The 16183-nt window shown below is 38.5% G+C and overlaps 1 protein-coding gene across 1 annotated transcript in view; it reads left to right on the plus strand.

Moving 5' to 3' along the window:
- Nucleotides 1–15102, plus strand: part of ACSBG1 (acyl-CoA synthetase bubblegum family member 1) — a 17247-nt gene extending 2145 nt beyond the window's left edge. Inside the window, exons 3-11 of the mRNA XM_010295478.1 lie at nucleotides 1614–1694; nucleotides 4527–4676; nucleotides 7119–7295; nucleotides 7812–7993; nucleotides 9044–9277; nucleotides 9880–10097; nucleotides 12668–12807; nucleotides 13836–14082; nucleotides 14780–15102. Of these exons, the coding sequence (XP_010293780.1) occupies nucleotides 1614–1694; nucleotides 4527–4676; nucleotides 7119–7295; nucleotides 7812–7993; nucleotides 9044–9277; nucleotides 9880–10097; nucleotides 12668–12807; nucleotides 13836–14082; nucleotides 14780–14856 (1506 nt within the window). The 3' untranslated portion in view covers nucleotides 14857–15102. The remainder of the gene's footprint in view (nucleotides 1–1613; nucleotides 1695–4526; nucleotides 4677–7118; nucleotides 7296–7811; nucleotides 7994–9043; nucleotides 9278–9879; nucleotides 10098–12667; nucleotides 12808–13835; nucleotides 14083–14779) is intronic.
- The last annotated feature ends 1081 nt before the right edge of the window (nucleotides 15103–16183 follow it).

Here is a 16183-nt window from a genome sequence, read left to right on the forward strand (position 1 = left end):
GGGGGGGGGGGGGGGGGTGGGAATCCACATTTTGATCGCATTTTTATAATGTTACCACATGATTCTGTTTGGAAAAGCACAGACCACTTGAATGGAAGAGATTAGGTTGATGCAAGTTTGTAACGGCCTTCCATTTAAATATTAAGGATGTTAGCATTTAGAATTTCCTCTTTCCAAAATGTCATCTTTTCCTGCTAGTAATATTAACCATTAAGCTGTTGAGTTTACTGCACTTTAATAGAATGATGGTTGACATGAGATAGACTTCAGTGAGAAAGGAGGAGACGCTTCAAGTGAAAAGTCAAGTTTTGACACAACTCTTTGGCAGCTTTGAGTGGGTTTGTGCAAGGGTGCCAGATTGAAAAAACAACTTGACGGAAAGATCCCTGTTGCATGACTTGGCGGAGGAGCACAGGGCAGCTCTCTGGAAAGGGCTTGTCTGTCAGTAAGATGTTGACGGAGGCCCGTGGCTGGAGACAAGTCATCAAAGTTGTACCATGGGGGCTCTCCAGGATGGAGTTCTCAGCCAAAAACATGTACCTGCCAGAGAGAAAATATACGTAGATTTTTTTTCCAATGTAATTCATATAAGTTACACATTAATTGCTTAGTATTTTGTGGTTTTGTTTTATATGCGATTTGGAGGAAGAGATTTTTTTCTATAATTATTCTGGAAAAGCATATAATCAGACAAGCCTTTGTGTGGTGTCGTTGACCAGATACCAGGCTATGCTGCCATTAACATAGAGAGAAGACTATAAATTGAAGAACTCAAGAAATTTGATGCATACACTCTTCTCTCCTGAAAAAGACAAGACAGCTTTGGCCAACACTGCTTTATCCAGCTAGGGGTTTTTTGAAACTTCTTTTCTGGAAGAACCCAAGACTAAAATAATATCATTTCAATCGTTACCCTTCTAATAATATATCCATAATGGCTACCGTAATGCCATTGCTTTTGTATGAACGCAGATTGATCACATCAGTTCCAAATGTGGTTAATTCAAAGGCATCTATGAGGCACCAGGCCTCACAAAGTTCAGTGAAACGAATGCTTTCTGCAGGCCATGTGAAGCAGAGAAAGACCTACTGAAAGCAGTAACCATTTCTGTCTGCCTGCAAGCCTGCAGCTTTTTATTTATCCATGAAATGTGCATATGTCTTCCTTTTCTTTTTTTGTTGAAGAAGGTAGAATGTTTTTTAGCAGTTTAACAACAGTTTTTGCTGAGGGACTTCCTCTGTCTTTATTGGTAGCTACAGGAGCTATGGTCAGCTTCCAGCTTGACCTAGACTGTTCCTTGACGTGCCCTTTGGTGCATTATGAGAAAGGATTCTGAGGAGCCATTTCTGGTGTATTTTTTTAAAATTTTCTGACTGAAAACAGGTTTTCTAGAGCAGACTGTGTAGCGTCTTTCTTCCCCCCCTTCCTTTGTTTTTTTTCCCCCTTTTTTCCTTTCCCCTCTCGGTTGTGAGTTTATGGGATAATATCTGAGGGTGGAGGGAAACAGGAGTTTTCTTGTGACTGTCAAGCCATTACAGTATTTTAGTGGGGAAAAAACCCCAAACATACAAGATATGACTAATAATAAATTTGTTTTAAAAAAATCCAACAGATCTGGAATCGCTTGCCACACTTGAAAGCCATTGTGCTATATAAGGACTCCATTCCAGAGAGACATGCAAATTTGTATACGGTATGTGGATGCTATAACAGTTATAATTCGTGGGTATTATTTATTTGATTAATTTCTACTATGTTTAATCTGTGGAATGTCTACCATTTAGAATGCATTTCTGTGTTGCAGCAAACACATTCAAAAGCTGCATCAGCTTTTCCTGTTTAATCTACCTGTAACTTCGTGTTTGATACTTGACGCTTAAAATTAGAGCTGCCTTGCTTAACTGCCTGTCTTGTGTCGTCTTGGCTTTTTACTTGACTGGACTAACAAGGCACCTTTAGGCTTCAGGTGGGAATGTGTACTCTCAAACTGTTAGAACTTGTCCAGTGAAAACTGAATTGTGGTTACTTACACTGGATCCAAGAACGTGAAAATGCTTGTACTTTTACAGATGATAGCTGCATTTTGTTTGAAGCAGGTATTTCTGGTGGTAGGCAACAAGTGAGGAGAAGTAACTACTGACTACACAGAGGAGCACATTTTCTTAATATGTGTGGAATCTTCATATCACATGGTAAAACTAAAACAGAAAAAGGAACAAAGCCAGGATCAGAAATTTCTGAGTGGTACAAGTCCAGCCCTTAATTTAAGAAATATGAGCACTTGAAACAGAACAGATTTTTGTAAACATGTTATTCCAATATATTTTGAAAATGTAATTGAAAATACTTAAGTAATAAGCATACAAAAATGAACATTTAAGTGGACTACAAATTACCAGATTCTAGGCTGAAAAACTTCAGCTCGGGGTGGGGGAAGATACTAACAAAGAGTGAATAGCATAGAAATATTTTAAACTATTTGCGGTTTTGATAATTGGAGGGACTACTAGGTACGCAAGAAAAAATCTTCTGCACTTGTTTTAATCCTATCTTCTTTTACTATGTTGAATAGCATATAACTGTTAAAAATAAACAGTTACTGTTACAATACTGTACATACTGGTATAGAGTATGCCTTGCATCTCAGTACAATAAAAAAATTAATACAAAGTTGATCTTACTATTTATATTTCTTAGTAAAAGGAATGAGGGCTAGCAATTAATTTTGGAACAACATTCAGTTGCTGAAACCTAAATGCCTGAGAATTGATGTATTTGAAAACACTCCTATTCAGGAGTCATGTTGGACACATTTTCTCAATGCAGAAGGGTAGCGGTGAGAGTGTCTGACAGTTGCCATAGTTTGTATCGTCTAAAGGAAAAATCGGAGATCAAATCACCAAAGGCAGAAATGATTGTTTATTAGGTTTGATGTAAAGCAAACCACCTGAACCACATGGCATTTGATAAAAGGGATTTGTGTCACAAGTTGACAGCTGACATGTAAGGAGCAATTGCCGCAGGAAGGGCAGAGGCCTAGGTCAGTGACCTAGTGCATGTTTCCAGAAGGCAAATGCAAAGCCAGTAGTGCGTGTGACTGTTTGTACCTCTCACACTCTGTGGAATGGGAGTGCTCTCTGTTGCAGGTGCTGTTCAGTAAACAAAGCCTAGGCAACAGATTCAGAGTCATTAACGCTTTCTAGTATGAGAAGACAGGTCAGGAAAACAGGAACAACTGGTAAGTCACATAGACGTAATTACATCCTTGACACCTCCAGACTTTCCAGGAGCTAGTGAAATTGTTGTGGCCGCATTCTGTGGGAAGGGGTAGAATGTGACAAATCCCCTACTTGCTATAGAGCTGTGCATTGTACTGCCTCTATTTTCTTAGATGTAATTTGTTGGAAGACAGTGTAAAACTGGTGATTGTTAATTAGAAGAATCCTTAGGACAGCCTTGCCACCCAAGAAAAGGAAGTCTAGGTATCACAGAGGCTGACTATTGTAACCTTAGCAGCACGCTGGCAATCACAGAGGTCTGAAGGAAACAATGAACTCCCCCTCAGGCACAGACTCTCCTTTTTTACCTCTGCTTGTCCTTTGCATCACCCCCTTTACTGCTATGTGGTCCTAGGTATATCTCCAAGAAATCATTGAAGAATGGAGGTGCTGCATCTTGCATTTGAATTATGCAGTTCTGCGGCACAGTACGAATCATCCAATTCCAATGGGAAGCCGACAGTTTGGTTATTGACTTTCTTTAAAAATTCTGTTATATACTAGTTTTCAATTAGCATTGAAATAAATGGTACACTTAGCAGCATATCAGATGAATGCAATAGAAGTAGCTGGGAGCAACCAATAATATAGAGGATCAGGTTCAGCATTCTTCTGGGCCAGTTTGTGCGGCACAAAAGTCCAGCATCATAAAAGGTTTAGCTCATTCTAGATTGAGCCAAATTTGAATGGAAGTTGTGACCAGCGTCATATGCTCTGTTTGCTATAAAATAGTGGACAATTTGGGCAAACATTCACATGTCTAGATAGTGATGCTTTTGCAAAGGAGTTTTCATCCAGTTGCTTTATATTTATATTTGTAATCATATAGAGGACAAGGAATTACAGGTGGAATGTTACAAATGTATTTTTACTTAAAAACGGTACATCCGGATTCCTTTAAATAAGACTCAAAATCATTCTAACACTGTGAAGATAGTAACAGAATTTTAGCCTCTATGACTTGTTCATAGTATCCATCTTGGAGGAGGAATAGTATTACCATTCCCTTCTTAGACATTGAAAAAGACTCATAACAGCACAATTTTAGATAGTGCCAATAGCACGTAAAGTTCTAAGCTAGTCTTATCATATTTCTTACATAGGCAAGACCTGGGGAAATTTGCCCTGGAAAAATATTCAGAGCAGAGCACTGAAGTTTCTGCCATTTTTGAGACTGGTAAGGTACTGCATCTTTCCCATGTGCAAGAAGACATTTGATATTCTGTATTTTCTGTTACATGTTCTAGATGGAAGAGTTTCTGGAGTTGGGAGGTGACATATCTGATACTACTTTGGATGATATTATTAACTCCCAAAAGCCGAATCAATGCTGCGTGCTAATATACACATCTGGAACAACTGGGAAGCCAAAAGGAGCCATGCTGAGTCATGACAATGTATGTACTTTAGGTTCTTCCTTTAGCATAAAACCAGAAAAGTATGAGGATATTTATTGCTGTGTTCTGAAATGACTGGTACATACTAGAGCCTTGAAATCATTTTGCTTTTGCAACATGGATAGTGTACTACAAAGCAATATTCAAAATGCAGTCGGCTGTTTCTGCTAAAGTATAAGCAAGGTAAAGAATGAAACTCCATTCAAACTAGCACTTCACAAGGTTGAACAGTTTCTTATGAATATGAATTTTTCATTCACTGGTTTTCTTGTGAGATATAATGCATATATTCATAAATATAATTCACACATTGCCATAAAGACTCTCAGGTGATGTCACAGGTCATCTTAAAACAAACAAATCGTATACATCAGCCAGCCTCTATCAAAACAGCCTGATAGACTGCTTTTGCAAATTTTACTAAAATTGGGGGTGAATATGTGGTGGTGTTTGTTTTTTGTTGGGTGTGTTTTTGTTGTTGTTGGTGGTGGTGGTGGTTTTTTTTACTTTGGCATTGTTGTATTCCTGGACTTTGTCCTCTACATCACGGGAGGATAATTACCACTCTAGTGTATAGTGCTGCTACTTACAATAGCCGCCCTCGCATTGTTGTGAACAGAAAATTTTCCAGTGATAGAGAAAAAGCAAAGTCTTTTTTTGCAAAAAGCACTTTCCATAGAGGTCTGCTAGCAAAGATCTGAAGTATGGTCGGTTTGGTTTTTTCCATTTATTTTTCTTTCAAGGTGGCTGAGTGGTAGTGGAAAGTGATAGGGAGCCTTTCTGAACATGTAGACAATCTGGACTAAGTTATGGCCTCTCCTCTTAAAATAAAACAGAAACTATTGCAGACAAGCACGCTGTGAGGAGCAATTTACCCAAAGGTAGTGAATTAGTACGGTAGTATCTGGAAGCAGAATGTAGACTTGGTAGACAAAAAGACTGATCTGACGTTGCAGATCCTGTGCTCTTCCATCTCAAAGGAGTCTGGTGTCATTTCCACATTAGCTGCCAAGCTATTCCTGGCTGCTGATCACAAACAGGCTATTTTTATGTTGATGAACAGTGGAAAACATGCCTTGCTTGTAGCTGTGCCGCTGCCTTCTTTAGTCAAGCGATGTTTGCCGCTATCCATGTGAAAAACCAATGCTGAGTCAGTGATACATGCAGCCACACAGATCTGTGAGTGTGCTTGTGTGCTGCAAGGCTTGGCAGATAAGGAGGATAAACAATCAGTATAGCCACATCTCGAAGACATCCCATTCTGCCTACTTTCTAGGACTCCCATAGCCACAACATGCTATTCCTTTAAAAACCTCTCTCGAGAATCTGTATTTCCTTAGAGCAAACGTACACTCGTACCTTCTAATTTATTACAAAGAAAAGGATCTGACAGGAATATACTATGATAACAGGTATTGCGTGTGATTTGTATCTCTCTCCTGCTATCTTGCATAATCTCATTTCTGTGTCCCGCCCTACCCATTTTAGGTTACAGATGACTCTGAGAAAGAACTGTTTTTCTTTTTTGTTGGATTTTTTCTTTTTTTTGGGGGGGGGGGGGGGGGCGGAGCTGGTTGGTTGTGTGTTTTTCTTTTGTGCACATGTATCTTTTCTCTCCCCCTTCATACCATTACATATAATTGTGGATCTTCCTTATGCTATATTCTGATAATGAAGATAGGCATATTTAGCATCCTTGAACTGCGTCTTCTGAGATAAAGTGGGAATTAGGAAGAAGGGGGGAAAATATCATCCAGTTTCACCAAGTCAAGCAGCAAAACTTCAAAAATATTCACATATGCAGTGCCGCTCATGGGGGGGTGCATGTATGAGAGTGTCACTTGTGAACCACTGTGGTGAATATCCCAGAGGCTTCCAGAGGGGCAGAATACAACTGCGATCTTCCTCATTAGCGCTTAGCCAGGTTGATGATCAATACGAGACAATGAGCTTGTTGCTGATACTAAGCTGTCCTTTGAGCTCACTTTGATTATTGAGGATTTATTGTTCTTTTTCAGGTAAATATGTAGACATAGCACTAGAGAAAAGTGCCAGCTTGATAGAAAGTATGCACAGCAGGAGAGGTGCAAAAAAAGGGGCAAATCGGTTTACTCCATGTCTATCCAGCCCATGGCTGCCCTGCTCAGTGTGTCACTAGGGCATGGGGAGTTCATAGCTCACTCAGGCAACAGAAAGACTGCATTTATTTATGCTATCTGCAAGTCTGTGTTGCTGCAAAATTCATCTTTCTTTTGACTGAGTTTCCCCCAGGGAATTGACAACCTGGTGTGTTGTCAAAGATGGCAATGTTTTCAGCAATTTCTGTCAGCACAGATTCCTCATAGATACATTAGCATAGTATGAGGATCTTTAGTTTGTATTAAAAGGAAAAAAAGAAAAAAATCCACCATACTTAATGTGTTTTATTATTTATTTAAACAGATAACTTGGACGTCCGCACATTGCAGCAGAGCAGGAGATATGCAACCTGCAGAGGTCCAACAAGAGTCTATAGTCAGTTACCTCCCACTCAGCCACATAGCTGCGCAGATATATGACCTGTGGACGGGAATCAAATGGGGAGAGCAAGTGTACTTTGCTGAGCCAGATGCTCTAAAGGTATCTGTCTTGTATTACACCTAATCAAAGGTTGCACTTTTTCCTTTTGGAAAGCATCCCAAGGAGAGAAAGTGATCTTTGAAGAGGTGCAGAGGATGAAGTCTGAGAGTCCATTATTCTAAGAATTATGGAAAAATAAAATCCATTAGACTTGTGATCCAGTGTGCTAGACTCCAATTAAAATACATAATTCAGATCCATAAGCTTCTATTAAGGCAGAAGAGTATGCATCTCAAGCAAAAAACATATAAGCAATTTTTGGAGGAAGGGGAGGCAGAAGGAACTAAACCACTTGTGCATTTTTCTTCTTGTATACATGCCTCCCCTGATGTGTCAGAGCTGGCACATGTTAGTGCCTGTGTCTGACTGAAATAGATTCAGTAGTCCTTCTTTATATCCTACATGTTTAGTGATGTTCTACATGTTAGTATGGCAAGATGCAGACCGCATCACTAAACCTCTGTTGCTGCTGTGGACCTTTTGCAATGCTTTGAAATGACTTAATGATTTTAACAGGGCAGCTTGATCAACACGCTAAAAGAAGTGCAGCCAACATCTCACATGGGAGTTCCCCGAGTATGGGAGAAGATCATGGAGAAATTAAAGGATGCTTCTGCTCAATCAGGATTTATGAAGAAGAAAATGCTGTCATGGGCTATGTCACTTAGCTTAGAGAGAAACCTAAACTGCTCAAGCAGGTATGTATTAGAATGGGTGAGATTTCCGTCAGCATGAAGACTAGCTATATGCCTGTAATAAACTATGAAGTGAGACTCTTAGGTGTAAATAGGTAAAATTTGGCCTGGCAACACAGCAAACATAATGCAAGAAGGAGGGTGTAGTAATCGATTCCAGTAGGCTGATCTTAAAGACGGGTGACTGTTAAAAGTGTCCCTCCATCCTCCCTGAGAACATACTCCCCCAGCTCTGGGTGTTCTGTGAATTGAACAGGTTAGTTTTCAGCTGGGCGAGTTCCCCGATGTGACTGTGCAAGTGCTAGTTACTGGTGTGAGGAAAGGGCGTGATGTTGGAGGAGGCGTATGAGAGTAGTGGAACTTTTGAGGGACAGCCCAGATTGACTGGCTCATGACAGTTTGGGGTATGCACGGTGTGAGTAGGAATATCTCATCTCCACAGCGAAACTTGGGGAATAACCCCCGTGAATTCTCTGAGCTCTGAGTACGTTATCTCTGTTCTGAATAACATTGGTGTTTTTCTCCATAAGATTGCCCAGATAAAGAACATGGTATAAATTAAAATATTAACTTAATTCACAATTCTTTCCTGTTCCAAAGTCCTTTAAAGCGTGACATAATGAAGTGTGAAATGGCTTACAGAAAATGGTATTCCAAAAGATAGTGCAATGATGCTGCTTTGCTTGTCTGATCATTCAGCTTCTCAGTCAGGTCCTGCACATTTCAGATTGTAGTGGTACAGGTTCTCAGGAACACATTTAACTGATGAAGAATCAGGAATACAAGAGCTTTATTTTATATGATACGTTTGTATAGGTTCTTTATGTATTTGCAGTATTCAAACACCTCGGGAGTTGGAGTTCGCTAGCAATGAAAAACACTGAATAAATTCAAAAAGGACAAATATGTAACCTGTTCTTACTGATGTAACTTTTTGTCAACACCCCAAACCAACTGGCAAATATATCTCTAGACAAAATTTTTGTCTTATTTTGTTTTGGAAATTTCACAGGTTGCTCTGACTTACTCTCTCCTTCTGTGTGTTGTACTCAGCAGTGATTTTAAGCGATTCTGGACAAGATTAGCAGACTACTTGGTGCTTGCAAAAATACGCGATGCACTGGGTTTTTCTTGCTGTCAGAAGCACTTTTCTGGTGCGGCTCCTCTCAATACAGAAACACTGTATTTCTTCTTGGGTCTGAACATCACCCTGTATGAGGCCTATGGGATGAGTGAGACCACAGGTCCACACTGCCTGTCTGGGCCTTATATTTACAGGCAGCACAGGTAACTTTTTCTCTCTTTCTTGTTCCCTTTTCCCCTTTTTTCTCCCCCCTCCCCCAATGGTTTGTTTCATTGTGTCTATGAGAGGAGTATTTACTGAGTTCAGCAAAGATCTTACTGCTTATTTTATTCTCTCTTGATGCATTGCCACTTTGTTGTGACTTTGGGAGGCAAAATAACATCCAGGTCAGAAGCTGAACGCATTGCCTCTATAGTATGCTATGCCAAGAGCACTGGAAGTGATCTACAGCATTATATGCGGAACACAGTTACTAAATGTGACTTATATCCTAGCCCTGGCCCAGGGTAGGATAGGTTTCAAATGCAAGACCTTGAATATAGAAGTGTTTTTATGCCTGAAGATACAGAGGGGAAAAAAGCCAGGAAGTACAGGGCAAGGTGGACAGACAAAAAGTGCTTAGATAGTCTTAACATATCAGCCCTAGTGAATTAATATTCCATAGCTTTCAAACATTTACAGCAGGCTGTTATTTATAGTTACTAATATTTTGATAGGTTCAGGGATTTGGTGTGCTAGCTGTCTTATCAGTACGATGATTAATATTTCTGCGCCCCATGTGGTTTTTTCTGCTCTTCTCCAATAGCTGTGGTAAACCAGTACCTGGCTGCAGAGTGAAATTGGTGGACAAAGATACAGAAGGGAATGGAGAAATCTGTTTCTGGGGAAGGACTGTTTTCATGGGTTATTTGAATATGGAAGACAAAACAAAAGAAGCCTTTGATGAGGATGGGTGGCTGCATTCTGGAGATCTAGGAAAACTAGACAAGGATGGGTTTCTTTATGTCACTGGAAGAATTAAAGGTGATAAGCAAAATCTTGCTCCATGTTTTTGTTAAATGTTCAGCACTGTTCAGTCATATGTCAGATGTGGCCCATTTTAAGTCTCTTTCCTCTAATGCCAGCAGCATTTACCTAATAGGAAGGTAGAATAAATTTTCCTATGAGGAAACCATGGTGTGCCCTGTTCAGGAAAGGTTTCCCTTTAATCTGTAATAGGTGGACATGATTCAGTTCCTACAATGAGGCTTTTTCTCTCCCAGACCTTTATTCGGTATTAATTACAATTAGTAATATAAAATAATCAGGTTTAATGTGTCTTCTTTGATTCTAATGATCCATTAAGCTGCCCAGTTTCACTTTGAATCTTGCTAAATTGTCTCAATTGCACATTAGAATGTTTAGACAGTGATGAGAGACAACCCTCTGTTATGTAAGGGTTGCTGTGGGTCAGAGCTGGGTTCCTCTGATGCCTTAGGTGATGTGTTCGTAAAGACTGGTACTGAAGCTTGAGAGCAGAAAGGAACATTAAAGCTGCAGCAATAAACCCAGGTATCATTATAGTACATAGCTTGAAGTCTCATTGTGAGTAAGACTGGCCACTAGCTTACTTGGAAGCTTTTTTTCATGATGCATATTCAGAGAGTGGCATTGGTCACAGCTGAGATGTAACTGAAGAATATTTAAAAATTGACTAACTATCATCTTAGAATATATGATGAATCACTAGGGAGATAACATGGATGAGTGAATTTGTCACAGGATCACATAGCGTCCTGTTAGGAATCAGAACTTAAGTAGACACTATTAATAGCCTGCACCAAATGCAGCTATCTTGATTTTTAACTTGCTTTCTTGTCTGATTTGTTTTCCTTTAGCATAGCAGTTCGCAACTCCTAGTCTCATTCTGTCATAACATTTGTGTTTCACTTATATCCTCCTTGATTGCTGAACTAATAACAATGACTTTAAATTACATGACAGGCACACCATCTGGGATAAAAATAACTGTCTGTCCAGTTTCATTAAAGTTTTTAAATCCAAGTCCAAATAAGGTAAAATCTACTAGAAGGTAGTAAAGAAACTTTTCTTCTAGTGACTGAAACAGGACTTATTCCTTTGGTTCTGTAGGTCTTACAAGTTTTAGGACTAATTAGCTGCAAAGCACAATGATATAGCTAGAGCAGTCTGTACAGGGGGAGTATTAGAGGAGGTGTGGAAAAAGTTTTTACAATTATTACAGTTGTCTGGATCAGCTGGGAAAAAGGTGACATCTCAGACAAGGAAGACTAAGTGCCAGAGAGATTGATAGAAGGACTTAGGCAAAAGGAAGACAGGAATGAAAGGAAAAAAAAAACCCCAAACAAACCAACCCACCTTTTAAACGTTTGGATACAGAACTAACTTTGGTATGTATCTGTGGTTTGACAGAAGTCTCTCATTCTATAAACTCTACTTGTGCTTCCTCAAATGTGTGGAGTGTGTTGACTAGGGAGAGAAATAACTTTTATAGTTAGCAGATCAATGCCTATTCCGTACCAGAAGGATGAGTATAGACTGGAAGTTATTTCTCATCATAGTTCTCAGGGAGCAGTAGAGGTGGTAGGGCTCAAATCTGTGAATGCTGAAAGGGTGTTATATTTCCTTGATTGTATCTAAATTCTTAGTGTTTATTGCTGACAAGGAATCGGGTACCAACCTGATGCTGACTACATACGATCAGCTGCATTATTACACAAAGAACTGGTATACCATTTGCCTGTGTTATTTGTTGAAGCATGTTCTGAAATGCTGCAAAGACTGTTATTTGAGTACAGTATAGTGAAAGCAAAGAGTGGGAATTTGCTTAGATAGTACTCAAATTTGTAATAATTCCAATGAATATATGTATTATACTTCAGAATGAATGCATTAAAGGAATGTGCTGCCTTTTTTTTTATCAATAGAATAAGGTATCACTACCATTGTTTACAAACCTTAAAAATAATAAGATTCCAGTCTGTTGTTATATTCCCCCCTTGTCAAAAGTAGGGCAGGAATGGCTACTTCCACTGCAAACTTCCTCTTTTAGATCTTGACTTCCTCTGCACACTCCTCTCTGCCTTGGTTCCATTTTGCTTTCATGGAGCCTTCCTGCAGTAGTAACTTGTCTTTGTCTGACCCCTCTTGGTGGCTTTAAGAATTAATTTTAATCATGATGTTTAACAATGAACTTGCTTTTTGGTGAGATAGCAACAGTAAAATAGAGAGTGAGTCCTGTGCTGATTTGGAAGAGATTATCCTTCACAGAAGAATTCCAGACTGTGCAGCAGTACCTTGAGAATAACTAACCTGTTACTGGATTCTGTAAAAATCGTCTGGAGCAAATACATTATACTGAGGGAGAATTGAGAACTTGAGCACATATTTGAAAAATACTAGCATGTTTATTTTGAAGATAATGAATCAATAGGCTTTGTTCTCTGAAAATATTATCTTTGGAAAAAATCGCTCTTATTCTTTATGTCAGAATAAGACAAGTGGGTCAATCCAGACATTAACCTGATCTTCAGAATTTATTTGAATTCAACTAATAGCCTTTCTTTTTTGCCTAGATTTGATTATTACAGCTGGAGGTGAAAATGTGCCTCCAATTCCAATTGAAGATGCTGTTAAAAAAGAACTCCCAATTGTTAGTAATGCTATGGTGATTGGAGATAAAAAGAAGTTCTTGTCAATGTTGCTGACCCTAAAGGTACACCAGTTTTGATATTGATTTCAGTGCAATTATACACCTGCACCTAACAAAACAAGAGAAGAGGATGTTAGTGGGAAAAAAAAAAAAGCGTAGCAACTACAGACCAAGTCTAGATAGTCTAAACTTCTTATGGTTAGATGATTTGCTTAACGTCTACATGTTTACTGCTGTTTCTCCTATACATATTATAATAAGACCTACTTCTTACTTAAATGCAAATTTTTACTTAAGAAAGGTTGAAGAAGTGAGAAGTCTCAGTAATGGAGCATAATAATAGCTTTTATTCTTGCAGAGGAGCAAAGCTAACAAATGTTTCTGTTACAGGCAAAACCAGTTCCAAACAGAAACAGACTTTCCAAGGGAAACATTTCTCTACAATTTGTTCTTTTCATGTAACTGTCATGGTTTAGCCAGGAAAATAAGCATATACCACAGCAAAGTTGTTATTTTGTTCTACAATTATCCTTCTTGAAACCAGGACAGTAACAGAAGGAGGATAATTATAGAACAAAACAATAACTTTGCTGTGGTATATGCTTCAGTTGAGAAACCACATTTTTCTAAAGCATTTGCACTTTGTTCTGTGTACAAACATAGTGAATGACCCTTCCGTTTTTCTCAAGTTGTTTACCTCTACAACTGATACTCCCTACCTACAGGTACAACAGAAATACTACTTTAAGAAATGTTACTTCAAGGAATGGTTCTATCTCAGGCTGTTGACATTACACCCCGGTTATTCAATTTAATGATGAGCTAAATGTTCCCTTGTAGCAATGGAGTAATTAGGAAAATATAGTAGAAATTCAAGGTCTACAGATGCCCCTTATTGCCTAATTCATTGAGATGTTTTAAGTCTGTTCACGTCATCTGCATATAAGCCAAAAATATTTGCATTGGTAGCCAAGTGGAAAGAAAATAATCTGTAGGTGTTTCTGCTTTTTAAGGCTTACAGAATGATCAGAGAAACATTTAATGCCTTGTAAGAGTGAGCATTTGATGATTCACTTCATTTGATATTTTAGAGTGTGCTGGACCCAGATACATCTGATCCCACTGACATTCTCACCGAGCAAGCTAGAGACTTCTGCCAGAAGACTGGTAGTAGAGCAACTAAAGTATCAGAGATTGTAGCTACAAGAGACCAGGCGATCTACCAGGCCATTCAGGAGGGTATCAACAAAGTGAACATGAATGCTACTAATAGGGTTCATTGTATTCAAAAATGGACAGTCCTGCCAAGAGATTTTTCCATTTCTGGGGGAGAACTAGGTAAGATTTACTGATTTATACTGAGGTATACACACAGTAAAGAGGCTACTGATCTAAGAGTATTCAAACACAGTTTTGTATGCCCAATTCTGGGTACAGCCTCTAGGGGGAAAGGAAAAAACTGTTATGCAGCATGTGTTAAAGAACACAAAAATTGGAGTTTTTGCTGTGCATATATTTATCATCTGTGCTCGTTTACAAGTGCAGCTCTATAGTTAAATTTCAGGTTGCTTTGGGCAATTAAACAATCAAGTCTGATTAATGACTTGTGCATTACAATATGAGTAACTTCCAGTAATAATACTGACAATTTCTTGTCTTGTTACAAAAAAGAGAAGCAAGACAGTGAAAGCCTGACAAGAGGCCCAAGCCCATTACCAGCCTCTGAATAAACTGGGAATTATTTAAAAGCTTTCAAAAACATCATCCTTCTCATTATTTTTAATGAAAGAAGTAGTAGTAGTCAGTCATCACCCATCACCTTGTCTGCAGCTACCTTTGGAGTCCTCATGCTTATGTGGAGGGCAACCTTACATACCATGCTTGCTTCTCACTTTTAGCAGGTATCTACACTTACAGAGTGGGAGATGTTCTTCCCAACAGGCTCTTCAATAGAAAATCTTAGGAACCAAAGCTCAGACAGAGTAGGAAATTTTTGTTCCTATTTCTGCTATTGTGACTAACTCCCTCTTTTAAGGTCCGACAATGAAGTTAAAACGGCTCACCGTGCTTGAGAAATACAGAAATGAAGTAGACTCCTTCTATGAAGAATAAGTCTTTCATACAAGTATTAAGAAAGATCTGTGAGCTAAAGAAAGTATTTCCTACTCAAAAGCATTAATGAAGATTTACGCTTGTTTTGGTTTTTAGTCTATTGAACTGAACTGCTAGAAAACTGCTGTCAATTCAGTTGTTCCTGACACTCACTTTATAGTTTGTTCTCTTTTTACAGAAGCATCTATACAGTGTGTCCATTTTCTAATACTGCTTTTACTTTATGACCTAAATGATTAAGATTAAAAGCATCTTTTCGTGTTGTATAAAGTGGGTACAATTCCTCTAGACTGAAACACAAGAAATTTTTTATAGAGTGTTCTCCCTTTTTTTGTTGTACGGGACGTTGCCAGTAGCTCCTGATATATTTTGGTAGATCAGTAGTTAGCAGTACTGCTTAGTGAAACTGTTATACTACTCCAGTGATAAAAATAATTACTTTAAAAAAAGGGAAAAGGGCTGGTTTTTTTCCTCCTCTCAGAGAAAAGTTTATTTTCGTTCACTAACACAACATTTCAGAACCTGCAGACACTCCTCTTCCATTTTTTTACAGTGGCTAGAATTCAGACTTCTGTGAAAACAGCAGCTCATCATTCCTTAAATCTGTGTTGAAATAAGCATTACTATTTCTCCTGAAAAGAAATAAACAAAAAATTGGGGGAATAGCTCCCTAAGACTGAAAGACATAAAGCAGCAAATACAGGAGCTCTCACATTGAAGTGCTACTTAGAACAGAAACTTATTTTAAATTGTTTACAGCACTTTTTTTAAGCAAAAGAGCTTAAAAGCAGTATTTCTCAGTGTGTATCTGCACGTTTCAGTATTCATGTTGTACTAATTCTGCCAAATGTGAGCTGCGTTTCTTTTTCGCCATATAAAAAATATATTATGTGAAGGATGTACTTGACAGAAAGTTGTCTAAAGGGCTTGCTGTTGGTAAGTGATCTTTGGCAGAGATTTGTAACAGTGAACACAGGCAGGTTACAACCACTGTTCTTGATAAAAAAAAAAAAAAACATGCAGAATAGGATATTGTTTCCATGGAAGTTCCATTACCAGTCTTACGCATCTTACAGACTTAAGATTTGTTGCAAGTACCAATAATCAGCTCAACATGTAAGACAAGATAGCAGCCTAGGGTTATAAAAACAAAACAAGCAATAGGACTTTGAAGAGTTTATTTTTCCCCATTTTGTGCGTAATAGCAATCCAGAAGTTCTTTAACAATATTAATCTAAAGGAAACAAGGAAGCAGCAGCTTGTGAAACACAGAGAGAAATGTTGCTCTATTAACCAGAAGCAGAGTGCATGAGGAATAAAACTCACT

The sequence above is a fragment of the Phaethon lepturus genome, unplaced genomic scaffold (assembly GCF_000687285.1).
Source record: "Phaethon lepturus isolate BGI_N335 unplaced genomic scaffold, ASM68728v1 scaffold46709, whole genome shotgun sequence".
Classification (NCBI taxonomy): Eukaryota; Metazoa; Chordata; class Aves; order Phaethontiformes; family Phaethontidae; genus Phaethon; species Phaethon lepturus.